The 14,267-nt window shown below is 32.7% G+C and overlaps 1 protein-coding gene across 1 annotated transcript in view; it reads right to left on the bottom strand.

The window, feature by feature from the left end:
- The window catches only part of LOC104863993 (protein FAM24A), a 46,610-nt gene extending 33,104 nt beyond the window's left edge, over positions 1-13,506 (bottom strand). Inside the window, exons 1-2 of the mRNA XM_010626691.3 lie at positions 13,488-13,506; positions 13,160-13,321 (exon numbers count right to left, since the gene is read on the bottom strand). Of these exons, the coding sequence (XP_010624993.2) occupies positions 13,160-13,321; positions 13,488-13,506 (181 nt within the window). The remainder of the gene's footprint in view (positions 1-13,159; positions 13,322-13,487) is intronic.
- Positions 13,507-14,267: the final 761 nt, after the last annotated feature.

Raw genomic sequence — 14,267 nt, 5'->3', positions numbered from 1 at the left:
AAAAAAAAAAAAAAAAAAAAGGAATACGGCTGGAAAATTATTCAAATGTTAAAATTTCTCTATCTGGCTAAAGGCAGGAATCTATAAAATCAACAAGCTGACATCAACTTAAGTTGGATAAAATATTACCTTAGTGTAATTTTTGAAAAGTAAAGAACAAATGAAATGTCAAAGAAACAGGAGAGAAACATTGTACATTAAAAAAAAATCCAGTTAGAGCTAATTTCTCCACAGAAATCATTAAGACCAGAGGGAAGTGAAACTTTTCAAGTGCTAAAGGGGTCTTGGTCTGGAATTTTATGCCCAGAGAAAATATACTCAAGGTTGAAGAAAATACCGAAACATTACCATTAAGAAGGAAAGCCTAGAGACTTTGCCACTCCTCGACACGTCTTAATGGAATGGATAAAGGGAAATTTCTCAACAAAAAGAAACTGACCGAAGAAGTAGCCCTGGCACATCAGAAAGGAAAGGAGAGCGATGGAAAGATTAAATAGAGCACACTGTGTGTGTTCATTTGAGTTTCTAAAATAATTTTTGATGTTTAAATAAATATTATGTCATTATCTCATGTGACTCTAAATTTACATAAAGACACTATTTAAAATAATTATATTTGAGGACAGAGGTTGGTAAAAGTACACACATTCTCTACAATTAATGAAAAAATGATACAATATTGACACTAGTAAAATTGGATAAGTTATGTATATTTATTGAAATACCTAAAGAAACTACTAAAACCAATATATAGTGATGAAAAACACTAGATAAATCAAAATGAAATTATTGTCATACAACTTAATCTATGAGTAAACAGGAAAAAAATTGCAAGAGAAAAGAGTTGAAAATAGAACACAAGCAATTAAAAGTCATACTTATGCTCTAATTTATAAATAAATGTTTAATATAAATGATGAATTGAAATACATAAATAATTAAAAGACACACATTGGCATAGTTTAAAAACATAAGCACACTATACATTATCTCTAGAAAATCTCTTAAGGTATCAAGATGTAGATACATTTAAAACAAGAGTGAGCAAAATATACCATGAAAATATTAATCAGAGTAAAACAAGTATGGCTAACATTATCATAGATAAAATGCACTTTAAATCAAGGAAAATAACCAGAGACAGAGAGAAGAAATCTTCATAGCAAAAGGGCCAATTTACCCAGAAAATTTAAACACACACACACACACACACAAACCCCTTAAGCCAACAGAAGGAATATCAACTCAACAGAGCTGAAAAATATACTAATTAAAAGGAGAAATAATATAGAGACTTAACCTCTTCTATTTCAGTGATAAGAAAACTACATAGAAAACCAACAAGATTAAAGAAAACCTAGATAGCACCATAAACCAACAAATTCTGAATAGCACTGTAGAACATTTTATTTAGCAACCGCAGAATACTCATATACTTCAAGTGCTCTCAGTACTAAGATTGACCATATTCTGACCATATATTTATTGACCATAAAATATTTTAAATAATGGAAACCATACAGAAAGTGTTTTTAATCCATAATAGAGTAAAACTATACCCCACTATAAAAAATAATAAGAAAATCTCCAAGTATATGGAAAATAATGAGTCACTTCTACATAATTTATAAAAGAAAAATCTCAAAAAAAGAATCCATTGACATTAACAAAAATAAAAAAACCTCAGAAATAGTTAAAATAGTGTTGAAAGAAAAATATATAGCATTATATTCATTGATTTATCATTCTGGAGATAAAGCATTAAATTGATTAATGTATTTATTTATTATTTTAGAAATGTCATCTCTGTATATGAAAATCCATTGATTTAATCCACAATTTTAAAAGACAAAAGAAGAAAAATTCTTAGAAAACCATTTAAATCAGCAGTTTGATTTTCCACCTCAAAAATTCAGAAAAAGAACAAAGTAACCAAAAGTACATAAAAAGATTAAAAGATAAAGAGAGTAAAAATTAATGAAATTGAAAGCATAAAAATAAAACAACTGGGCATCTGAAATGAAATGACCCTTCTCAGAAGAATTAGAAACAGCAAATAAATATATGAAAACATGTTTAACATTACTGGTCATTCATGAAATTCAAATTAAAACAACACTGAAACAAAATTCCTTTTCACTCCAGAAAGAATGGCTGCTATCAATAAATCAACCAATAACAAATGCTGAAGGGACTGCTGGAAAAAAGAAGGCTTCTCCACTGTTGGTGAGTATGTAGACTGGTGCAACCACTGTGGAAATCTGTGTGGAAATTTCTCAAAAAATTAAAACTAGAGTTTCCATTTGACCCACCTATACCTCTTTTAGGTATCTTCCCTAAAGAAGTAAAAGTATCAAACCAGAGTGACTTATGCACACCATGTTTATAGCAGCACAGTGTGCAATAGTTAAATCTTGGAAATAGCCCAAACACCTATCAACTGATGAACGGATAAAGATATTTTTGAACTGTACTGCATACCTAGAATGTACCAATAAATTCAATAAAAAAAATCTGAAAAAAAGAAGATGCTTTTCATGCAATGGAGTACTACTCTGACATAAAGAAACATGAGCTTCACAGGTTTACAGCTAAATGGATGGACCCTGGTACCATATTCTTAAGTGAAATAAATTGGAAACAGATGTTTAGATATAAAATTGTTTCTCTGATGTGAAAAACTGAAAGTTGAAATAAAGACTGAAATGTATAATGGAGGTTGGAAATGGGAAGAAAGTGTTCAAGTGGGAAAGGAAACAAGGGAGGAGTGAGAGAGAGAAGGGAGGGACAAAATGTGAAAATAAAAGGGGAAATGGAAACAAAGCTTTTGTACATAGGGAAGGAAGGAGCATGAGAGGAGAATGGGATAAAATAAAATTTATTTAATTTTTTAAACTTTATTTTAAAAATTTAAAAAATAATACAACACAAACTGTTTCTTTGATAAGACAAATAAAGTTGATCAACCACTTAAAAACTGTTAAAGATAAACAGGATGAAGGCAAGTGATCTATATCACAAATGAAATATTGGATGGCATTACGGATCCTACAAACATCAAAAATATATTAAAGGGATACCATGAACACTTCTATTCAGGAAAACTACTCAACAGAGATTCAAGGCAATAATTCCTTTAAAAATATGGAATGTCACGATTCTCCAATATAAAGCAGGTTATTGGAGTATCCCTATTACCACAAGGAACTTGTATTTCAACTGAAATACTAAAACAGTAAATTAAATTTAAAAAATTTTAAAAGAAACTAAATCATCCTCTCCACATAGTTTTCCTGGAGTATCATAACAAATTTAAGTAAAAATAATACCAGTTTCACACTTATTACAGTTGTTCCCAATTGATGCTCAAGTAGTTTTATCTATGAAATATAGACAGAACGTGTATGCTGGTATGTAGCCTTCCAGAATGTAGAAAGAAGCTCACATTTCCAATACTTTTAGAGTAACTAGTAGTACTGTGATATGAGATCCTGATAAAGGAAATAAAAATGTATAAAGTCTTTTATACATTAGATCAATTATTCTCAACCAAATATTTAAAAAAATAGAATTTAGCAATGCATACAAATTTTACACTTGGATAAACTTTTTTGATATTCAAAATTATATTCAGTCAGTGTTATCCCCCAAATTTTCAGGGTAAGGTAGAGATTGCATTAGTGTATCAATTTCTGTAGAAAAATAATTTGACAAAATTTAAGAATGATACTTGAAAGATAAGAATAAAAGAGTCACCTGCAACTTCCTGAAAAATATCTATATAAATGCTCTCAGGACAATTTCACTTAATTTTGAAATATTGAAACCATCTTCCCCAAGAGTGCTCTTACTCTCTGGATTCAATAGAGTATTAGAAAGTCTGTCATCTGAATCATGCAAAGAAAGGGAACAAATCACATAAAAATCAGAGGGAGAAAATAAAATTGCCATTGTGTTTCAAATGACCTAGTGATCTCATTTACCCATATAAATTCAAGGAATATACTAAAAACTATAAATGATATTTAAAGTAATAAAAAATGAAATAACCAAAAATATTCTGAATATATGTACTCAGATCAACAAACAGTGAAGAAAGAATTTGTAGTAGATAACAATAAATGAAAATATATAATGCAGTCAAGGACAAGAAAACTGAACTACATAATGAAGTCAATTCTCCATCCAGTTCTGTCTTTAATAACAATCTCTAATCAGTCTCTACACCATTGCTGTAGGAAAGAGATATGATTATCCTTAAAATAATATCTGGTATCTAGGTTAGGTAAAGAGTTATTTGATGGCAAAGATTTTGATATATTGGACTTCAGCAAATTATTTTTTTCCTGCAAAAGCATTTTTAATGAATGAAGAAATTTAAAAACTACAGAGTAGGAGAGTATGTTTGTAAAGCACATAGTAAACAAAATACTAATACTTAAAATATATAACATACTCTGAAAATTTAATGGTAAAACAATCCAGTTTTAAAATGAAGAAAAATACATCAGACAGTGGGTAAAGAGAATACACAAACATAAAAGCACATTAGCCACTAGAGAAATATAGATCAAATTACTAAAATAAAAATAGTGATAAGACCCAATGCTAGTGAGTTGCCAGAAGAACTGCTCACTCATATTTGTGGTATGCCTGGAAATGCATTTTCCTTAAAAAATTAAATAAGCAGCTAATCATAAGACATAGCCATTGCCCTCCTGGGCATTTATTCAGAGAACAAAAGTCCATTCATATTATGTGCCTTTCACACACCTGGATGTTGCATGTCTGTATATGCCTGAGCGTCTCCAATAGAATAATTTTTTTTAGAGAGCAAAACTGAAGATAATACAAATATTCTTCAAAAGTAATTGATTAAGTGAACTATGGTACATTTATTTCATTAAATATGTCTCAGCAATAAAAAGAAATTATGCTTGTGACAAGTTGAATGTTTCTAGGCAATTATGCTGAGTATAATGAAAGAGTGTTTCTCTCGTTTATGTTTATGTAGCACTCTTGAAAGGAAAGAAAATAAAAGTAAAGGAAAATAGACTTGTGAATGGCAGGGGTGAATGATGGGAGACAACAGAAAACAACTGGAAATGGCTATCAAAAATCAACAGCAGGGATCCTGGGGTGCTAGAAATCTGTATCCTGACTGCATAAATGGTAATATCTCTGTTAAGAAATTGTACCTTAGTTCTGTGAAATCTTACCATCACAAAACATACTGGGTACATGAAATCTTTCTGTATGATGTATCATAACAGTACATGGACCTTCAGCTGAGTTACAAATATTTACAAACATAAAATAAAATGATTTTACCATGGTTACCTCCATATCCTCATTCAGCCGAGTATGTGAAACCCGTTACATTCTAACCATTATCACACTATTTTTAATTCTTCTTAAATGTGTACATAACTTCTCTCTTTTTAAAAGTGTAAGCCCTTGAAATACAAAATTACATGCACACACACACACACAAGTACACAGGTGCACATTCATTTTTTGTTAAATTTCTAGCATTTAGAGTATTAAAGAAAGACTGAAGCTCACATCAAAACTTTGATTATGAAGAAATCAACCAATATGAGTCACAACTACAGCAAATAAGAGTTGCAATTTCACCTGTTTATATAAAAATACTATATTTTGAAAAAAACGTCAATTTGGGTAATATGCTCCAGTTTTATCAATTATATAGAGGTAATTTGATGCTGTTTTATCTTTTATCAGCAAATAATTAAAGGCAATAAATGTTTAACTGTAAATGCCAAATGAATGATAAAATATGTAATTAATAGCTTGCAAATTATATATGGATGGATATATATATATATATATACATACACAAAGAATATAAGAAAGGCTTTTAATTTTATGCACAGATTATGTATTCATAAAGAGCATTGTATGAGGAACAAACTATTGAGCAAAAGATCACCATGGTAATTTTTTTAGTGAATGATTTAAAATATATTAACATAAAATATATTTTTAACTCATTTTTCTCTAGTGGTCATTCTTTTGAGATCTCCGCTAATTAGAGTTCAGTCCAACTAAATCTTGACTCCAAGATGTGAATCACTTTCTTTAAATTGTATTAATAACATTCAATTAACATACTTCATTTGCTTAAAATATTCTTTTGAGAATTAAATAACTTTTAACACATGAATTTAGTAGTTCATCCTCTGACATTCACACAGTCTTTAAAGGTGTTTGTCAGGTTCAAGAGACATTTTGTAAATGATTTCCATAGGATTTTAAGACACTAAGGAAAGTTTATTTTCTGATTTCTACTCCACAACACTGTTAAATACAATTTCTGTTTGCTTGTTTGTGTTTTGTTACCGGGGATCTAACTCTGGACCTAGCGCTTATGAAGCAGGTGGTGGAACAACTAAGCTAAATCCCAGGCCCAAATTACCATTTCTGAATAATTGGACCTGCAAATTCTTTATTACAGAGATTTTCTTTCTCCTACTACAGTATCAGGCATTATAAGTTTGAAAAAATAAATATTCATAAAATTGATGTTAATTAAATGTTGAGGTGAATGGTTCATTTGCAAGAGAGTATTAAATCAGTTCTATACATTAATATTTGACAGAATTTTTAATTCATTGCTTTTTATCTAGTACTTCAAGTCCAAAAGAATTGTTCAAATTTTATCTTGTATTAGCTTTATTACATAGGTTTAAACAAATTTCTCTAAAATTTATAATTTCTGAAATGAATGCAGCCACACTGCACATAAAAGGATGCTATTTATGGATTTCTTTGTGACTGCTAAAATACTGATTTAGAGCAAGGATGGCAATGGGAAATTTGCTGAAAATTTTTCATTACATCATTGACTTAAGTCATTGAATATACATAAGATAAATTAATGCAAGATGTACAAAACACATAATTTCATTGTTGGAAATATATATTACCTCTAGTATTATATGTAATCTCAGAATAATTGAATTGAGTTGAATTGAATCTTTGAATTAAATTGAAGGTTGTTTGTTTGTTAGTTAGTTTGTTTATTTGTTTTTGAGACAGGGTCTCACTATGTAGTTGAGACTGACCTAGAACTCACTATGTAGCCTAGGCTGGTCTCAAGCTCACAGCAATACTCCTGCCTCATGCCACCAAGCTTGGCTTTTTTTTTGTCTTTTTTTTACCAGAGATCTAATTCAGGACATTGTGCATGCAAGGTAGGCATGGTGCCACTGAGCTAAATTCCCAGCCCAAATTGAACCAATTTTTAAATATTTCAGGACATTATTCTAATTTGGTTGGAAGTTTATCAGGACCAAGACAAGCCTAAATCTTAGCCATGGAAAATATTTCTGCTTGATTCAATATCCCATTGTTGTAAAAACTGTGGTAGTCAATTGAGCTTCAAGATTCTAGGAACTTCTTTCTGCCCTTATGGTTTTCTGTGTCTGTTCACACAGATATGATCATGGGCTGGGTCACATAGATGAAATCTTCTGAGGTGAATCTACATGCACAGCCTTGATAGTGTGAATTTCAACATGTGTATAGTGGAAAGTCCCAGATCAAATATGAATATTTTCAAGTGTTAAGTTTTAATATTATTGGCCTGGCGTAGTGTCGCACGCCTGTAATCCCAGCACTTGGGAGTCTGAGGCAGGAGGATCGCTGTGAGTTCGAGACCAGCCTGGACTACATAGTGAGTTCTAGGTCAGTCTCAACTACATAGTGAGACCCTGTCTCAAAAAACCAAACCAAACCAAACCAAAACAAAACAAAACAAAAGATTTAATATTATTTTCCCTTTTAGGTTTGGGGTTTACTTCAGATTTGTTGCTTTTTTTCTTCTTTCCTATTTTACCCATTCATAATTTGAATGTCTGATCTGTCCCTGCCTCACCATTGTACTCTGGACATGCATAGTTTGTTTGATTTCACAGATTCTCAACTAGAAATTTGTTTTCTCAGAAAGAATTGTACTTGAGTGTCACCCACATCTTTTTAAAAAAAATATGTAGTGAAGGCATTAAACTTAAACTCTAAATTATTTCTGGAACAAGTTAAAACCTTGAAAGCTACTAGGGAAATTCACACACTTCTCATAGGAGAAGGAGATGAATTTGGACAGGAAGTTTTTTTTGTTTCCATTAGTTCATTAATTGGTTCCAATCACCGTATATCTTTTTTCACTTTCTGTTTATATTTCCTTCCCCTTTTTTATCTCCTCACATAACTTCTCAAGTATACCTCTTTTCCTGTGTTTTCTTTTATGTATTTGTTATTTATTGGTACGTTTTAGATATATAACACAGTTACATTCACCATTGGGATCTTGTACCTTTATATGACTTATCTTGGTTTTTATCTTTCCCATTCCCCAGCCCTCCCTTCACTGTTTACAAAGAAATCGTTTCCATGTTTTCTTTCTTACATATTTTTTTCTTTTCCCTTTTTCCCTTTCTCTTATTCCTAGCAATTCCTCTATAGTTTTAGACCTTTTCTTCCTATAACACATTGTAATTATATATTTTGATCCTTATTTACACTTTTAGTTTTCAAACCAGAGAAACTATTCAGAATTTACACATGTGACACTTATTAATTTCACTTAAGAGTATGGCTTCTTCATAATTACTATTCTTCAATCTTCCTCTGTTATTGTGACAGTTGAGACATTTAAAATAAATTTTAAATTATATTTTGGTAAAGGTTTGGTTCATTGTATGTGGATATTATTCACAATATTTCAGTCCTTCCAAGGCAGTACTATAATCTGAACCTAATACTTTGAATAGCAGAGTGGATGCATTCAATCATACCCAAGCCATGGCCACATTACAGAGGGAAAAATCCACTCCATAAAGAAATCTCCACTGTAGTGACAGAGCTATCACTGCCAAATACTCCACAAGTTTCTCCACAGAAATGCAAGAATCATGAGAAAATAAGAGAAGATGCCCCCCAAAATTAAAAACTACACAAATCTTGATAAGCAATAACCTAGATAAAATTATTGACAAATATTTAAAAATCTACCAATTAAAATAGTTAAAATGATCAAAAAGGAGCAAAGAAATGGCTGAATGAATCAATTACTACAATGACCAATTAGTCTAATTAAAATAAAAATAAGCACTAAATAAATTAACAAAGAGGATGTAAAATATGAAAGAATTTTAATGAAGAGTTAAAGGTTATAAAAACAAATCAAGCAGAAACCTTGGAAATGAAAAATTGAACTGTATGTGCAGGGTTAGAAAGAATATACAGACTTGAAGAAATAATGGATGTAATGTTGTAGTTTACATCTAAAATTCCCACTGGAGCTCGCATCTCTCCATAATCTATCTCAAGGACTAGACAATGAAACACAGGATTTAATATTTGCCCTGTTTGTTTTCAGTTCTTCTTTGGTCTAATTTCTATTCACTATTTCTCCTTTTGGAACAAGAATATTTACCTTGTGCCATTTTATGTTAGAAGTATTTAAATTCACAGCTAAGCATTTGCCTTGAGTCTCAGATGAGATCTTTTACTGAACTTTTCAGCAATCCCAGAACTTCTATGACTTTGAAATCTCTTACATTACATGTGTATTACATAATGAGATGAGCACGAGTTTGTGGGGGGCAGTGGTAAAATGTAGTGTTTAGAGCTGAAATAATTGCATATTCAGAAGTGTAGCTTTTAAAAACTGACTGAACCATAAGGGTGACTTACTAAGTGTATTACGTGGCTGAATGTGTTGTTGGCAGGTGGGGCTCTGTCAGAAGTGATGGGCCACCGGGAGCATGAACCGGAAGATGCCTCTGTCTCCGGCTTCTCCTCCCTCCTTCCTGAAGCCATGAATTAAGTGGTTTCCCTCTGCCTTCACTCTCCACCATATCTGTGTGCCATTTCTGCCTTGGAGCCAGCTAACAATGGAGTAAATCACTGAAAAATCATGAGTCAAAATTATTCCTGCTCTTAGAAGTTTCAGGTGCCATTGCTTTCCCTCGGAGGAAAACTGACTTATGCAGTCAAAGTGGAGAAAAACAAGTGATACTCAGGGGTTATCCAAGAGCTTCTAGATAACTCTAAAAGAATCAATTCAAAAAGCTTCAGGATTGAGGAAAAAGAAGCTGAGATAGAGGGTAATAGCATAAAAGTTTACTTGCTGAAATTATTGATGAAAATTTCCCAAATCTAAGGTTTGAGATTCCTTTTCTTTCTTTTATTGAGTTTATTGGTACATTTTAGGCATACAGTACAGTTGCATTCATTATTGGGATCTTATACCTTTGCATGACAGGTGGTCTTGGATTGAGATAATTATCAAATGAAAGAAGTCATTCTTTACAAGCAGATAGACATAATCTTGAAAGTATCTCTCCTTATCATGAACAAAATGCTAAAACTTAAAACACAGAAATTGGAAGCTGTTAGAAGTAACAAATCACCTTTATGGGCCAATTCAACAGAATAACAGCATATTTTTCAATACAAATCTTTAAGGACAGGACAGCTTAGCATAATGTTTTCTAAGTCCTGAAAGAAAATAATCACCAACCCAGATACTGTGCCTACAATGTTATCCTTAAAAATAAGTACTTCTATGGAGATACCTCAAAATATTAGGATTAGAGGTCCCATTTGACCCAGCTATCCTTCTGCTGGGTATCTTTCCAAAAGAATCAAACCACAGTGATATATATGCACCCATGTTTATAGCAGCACTGTTTGTAATAGCTAAAGCTTGCAAACAGCCCATTTGCCCATCATCTGCACACTGGATAAAGACATTGTTTTTCTATAAAATGGGGTACTATTCAGCCATGAAGGATGAGAAACTAGAGACATTTATAGATAAATGGATGCATATTCAGGCCATACTGGTAAGTGAAATAAATAGGACATACATGTGTAAATACCAAATTGTTTCTCTGGTATGAATAAACTATAATAGTACATAAGATCCTAATGAGATAATTGATATTGTGAAATTGGAAGAAAAGGAATAAAGGTATAGGGAAAGTGGGAAGGGTAGGGGAAAGGAAATAAAGGAAAAGAAAAAAAATAGGAAAAAATGGAAATAAAGTGTTTGTAAATGGGGAGGAGAGGAGAAGGTGAAGGGAGGGCAGGGACAAGGGGAAAGAGAACCAAGACATGTCATATAAAGGTGCAAGATCCCAATGATGAATGTAACTGTACTATATACCAAAAATGTAAAAATGTACCAATAAACTCAATGAGAGAAAAATATCAATGGTAAGATTAAAAATATTAAAAATAGAAATTTAATTTAACTCAGCTATATATCTCTCATGGATACCTTCCCCAAAGCATCAAAAACATCATATGAAAGTAATATATGCATACTCATGTTTATAGCAGCACAAGTCACAGTTTCTAAGCTCTGGGAACAGCCTAGTTTCTTGTCAACAGATGGATGAAGAAAATGTGCAATATTATTCAAATATACAGAAGAATGAAAGCAAGACATTTTCAGGAAAATGGATGCAACTGTAGGCCCTGATGCTAAGTAAAATAAATCAGACAATTAAATAACTTATACTTTCTCTTATATTGGAAATTTAAATTGCAAATGAATAAATGAGGAAAGTAAAGAAGAGAGGTGGGAAAAAAGAATGCAGATTTTTTGGATATGGGGAATGAGATCAGGAAGGGTACAGGGAAGACAGAGGTAGGTAAAAAGACTGAAAATGATCAAAATATGTTCTATGCATGTAGCAAGTCCCTCAAACTCACATCACCACTGTGCATAGAAACATATAATAACAAAGTAAAAATATTAAAGATTAACCATAAAATTTGAATCTGTAAAAATATTATAAATAAATGTTGCCGTAAAGGTCTTAACATCGTCTTCAAGAAGATACTTTGAAAGAAAGCCAAACAAGAGCAATATGCTTGCATAAAACTAAATTCTGCTTTGCAATAGCCACAAGAATTCAGAGATAACCTATTAATAGTAGAAAATACTTACAAGAAATACGTCTGATAAGTGGTTAATATCTAAACTAACCAACATAACTCAATAACAAGGAAAAATACTTATTTAATAATGAGCTTCTTGATAGAAATGAAGACTTTTTCAATTACTGTGGAAACCCGTGGGGAGATTCCAAAAAAAAAACTAAAAGTAGCGCTTTTATTCAGAACATCTATTTCTTTTAGTAGTATCTTCCTGAAAGAATTAAAAGCATCCTTCCATAGTGATATATTCCACCCTTGTATATACCAGCACAGTTTGTAATAGATAAGTCTTGGAAACAACTTAAAAGCCCATCAACCAGTGAATAGGTAAAGAAGATGTAGCTTGTTTTATACAATGGGATGCTACTCTGCCATAAAGAAAGAACATCTTGAGGCATTTCTAGCTAAATGGATGCACCTTAAAACCATACTTTTTAAATTTTATTGAGTTTATTGGTACTTTTTAGTTATACAGTACAGTTACATTCATCATTGTAATCTTGTACCCTTACATGACAGATCTTGGTTCTCATTTTTTCCCCATAACCCTGCCCTCCCTTCACCCCTCCGCCCTCCCTATTTACAGAGATTTTTTTTCCATTTTTTCCTTTTTTCATATTTTTTCTTGTCCCTTATTTTCTTTCCCTACCCTTCCCACTTCCCCTACATCTTTAGCCCTTTTCTTCCTATTTCAACTGATAATGTGAAAACCATACTCTTTAGTGAGAAAAGTCACACACATGTTTAAATACTGCATATTTTTTCTCTGATGTGAGAAACCAAAAGTATAAAATAAAAACCAAAATGTATAATAGATATTGGGAAATGGGAAGAAAAATGTTCAAATGAGGGCAACAAAGGCAGAGGGAGGGGGAAGCAAAGAAAGCAGAAGGCAAAAATGGAAACAAAGCTTTTGTAAACAAGGAGGAGAAGAGGGTGGTGTAGTGAACATGTAAGCAACAAGTGGAAATTCCCCACGCTGCAGGCTGACAGGCCAAGCTGTCAAACCCAGCTGACAGTGTCAGTGATAGATAAGACCAAAAGTGAAACCAAAGAGTGAAGTCATCCCTGTATGTAGTAGATAGCAATTAGGTCATCAACCATATGTAGAAACCAGGTGTTAATCGATCGTGAGTGTGCTACCTAAGCGATAAGAGGCCTTAAGGATATAAAAGGGGCGAACCCAAGACCAGTCGTCGTCGTCCATCGCGACCCGGCCTGACCGTCACACGTCGCCACTCATCGCGACTTGACCAACTGACGCCGAAGGCTCTGCTGGAACGAAGACCGATCACGCGTCGCAGCTCGGACCTCTGCTCGACAGCCCAGCACTCGAAGCCACGGACTCAGGTCGTATAATCCTGATATATCTTAACGTTATACTTGCCTTAATGTTAGAGGTATGAACTAGAATACTCTGCTTATGGTCATTGTGGTATCTGTTCTGATATAGCTTTGCTTGTGTAACAATAAACCTCCTTAAAAGACATATCACTTGTAGTCCTTATTACCTCGGAGCCGGGGAGCCATTCAGAGCTCCCAGCTTGGGATCCGATTCCTAAATCGATGCTCACGACAGGTGGAAAGAAGGGGAGGGGAATGGAAAAAAGGAGCAGCTAGATACACCACGTATAGGTATAATGAGCATGATATTTTCGTTCTTTGAGGAACTCAGTTCTCTATAATGGTAGCACTATTTTATATTCTTATCAACAGTGTATAGGGGTTTATTTTCTACATATTCTTGCATTTGTTATTTATGTGTGTATAGTGGAAATAGTCATTCCTTATAGGCTGAAATGATATGGCATTGTGGTTGTGATTTGCATTTCTCTAATAATTAAGGGTATTGAGCATTTTATCCATATATCCATTGGCTGTTTGTATTTATCCTTTTGAAAAATGTGTATTCAGATCAGCAACTTACTTTGTAAATAAGTCATCTTTTGTTATGAGTAGAACTGTGTTTTAACAGTGTAATCCCATCACTAGGTGCATATTCAATTTTAGTATATGTGCTGCTGAAGCGAGCACAAGTAGGCACATATTCAAAGGAAATGCCACGTCTCATAAAGACACCTGCAAGTCCATGCTTATTACAGCGCTATTCACAATAGCCAGGATATAAAATCTACCCAAATGTCCATCAGAGAAAAGTGTGACATATACACAGTAGGATGATATTTACCACAAAAAGTATGAAGTCCTGGCCCAGGGATTTAGTTCAGTGGCACCGTGACTGCTTGGTTACTGTAAGGTCCTGAGTTTGATCTCTGGTACCAAGAAAATAA

This window comes from Fukomys damarensis, unplaced genomic scaffold (genome assembly GCF_012274545.1).
Source record: "Fukomys damarensis isolate Sample0158 unplaced genomic scaffold, DMR_v1.0_HiC HiC_scaffold_35, whole genome shotgun sequence".
Classification (NCBI taxonomy): Eukaryota; Metazoa; Chordata; class Mammalia; order Rodentia; family Bathyergidae; genus Fukomys; species Fukomys damarensis.
This window is presented reverse-complemented; position numbering and strand designations above follow the sequence as displayed.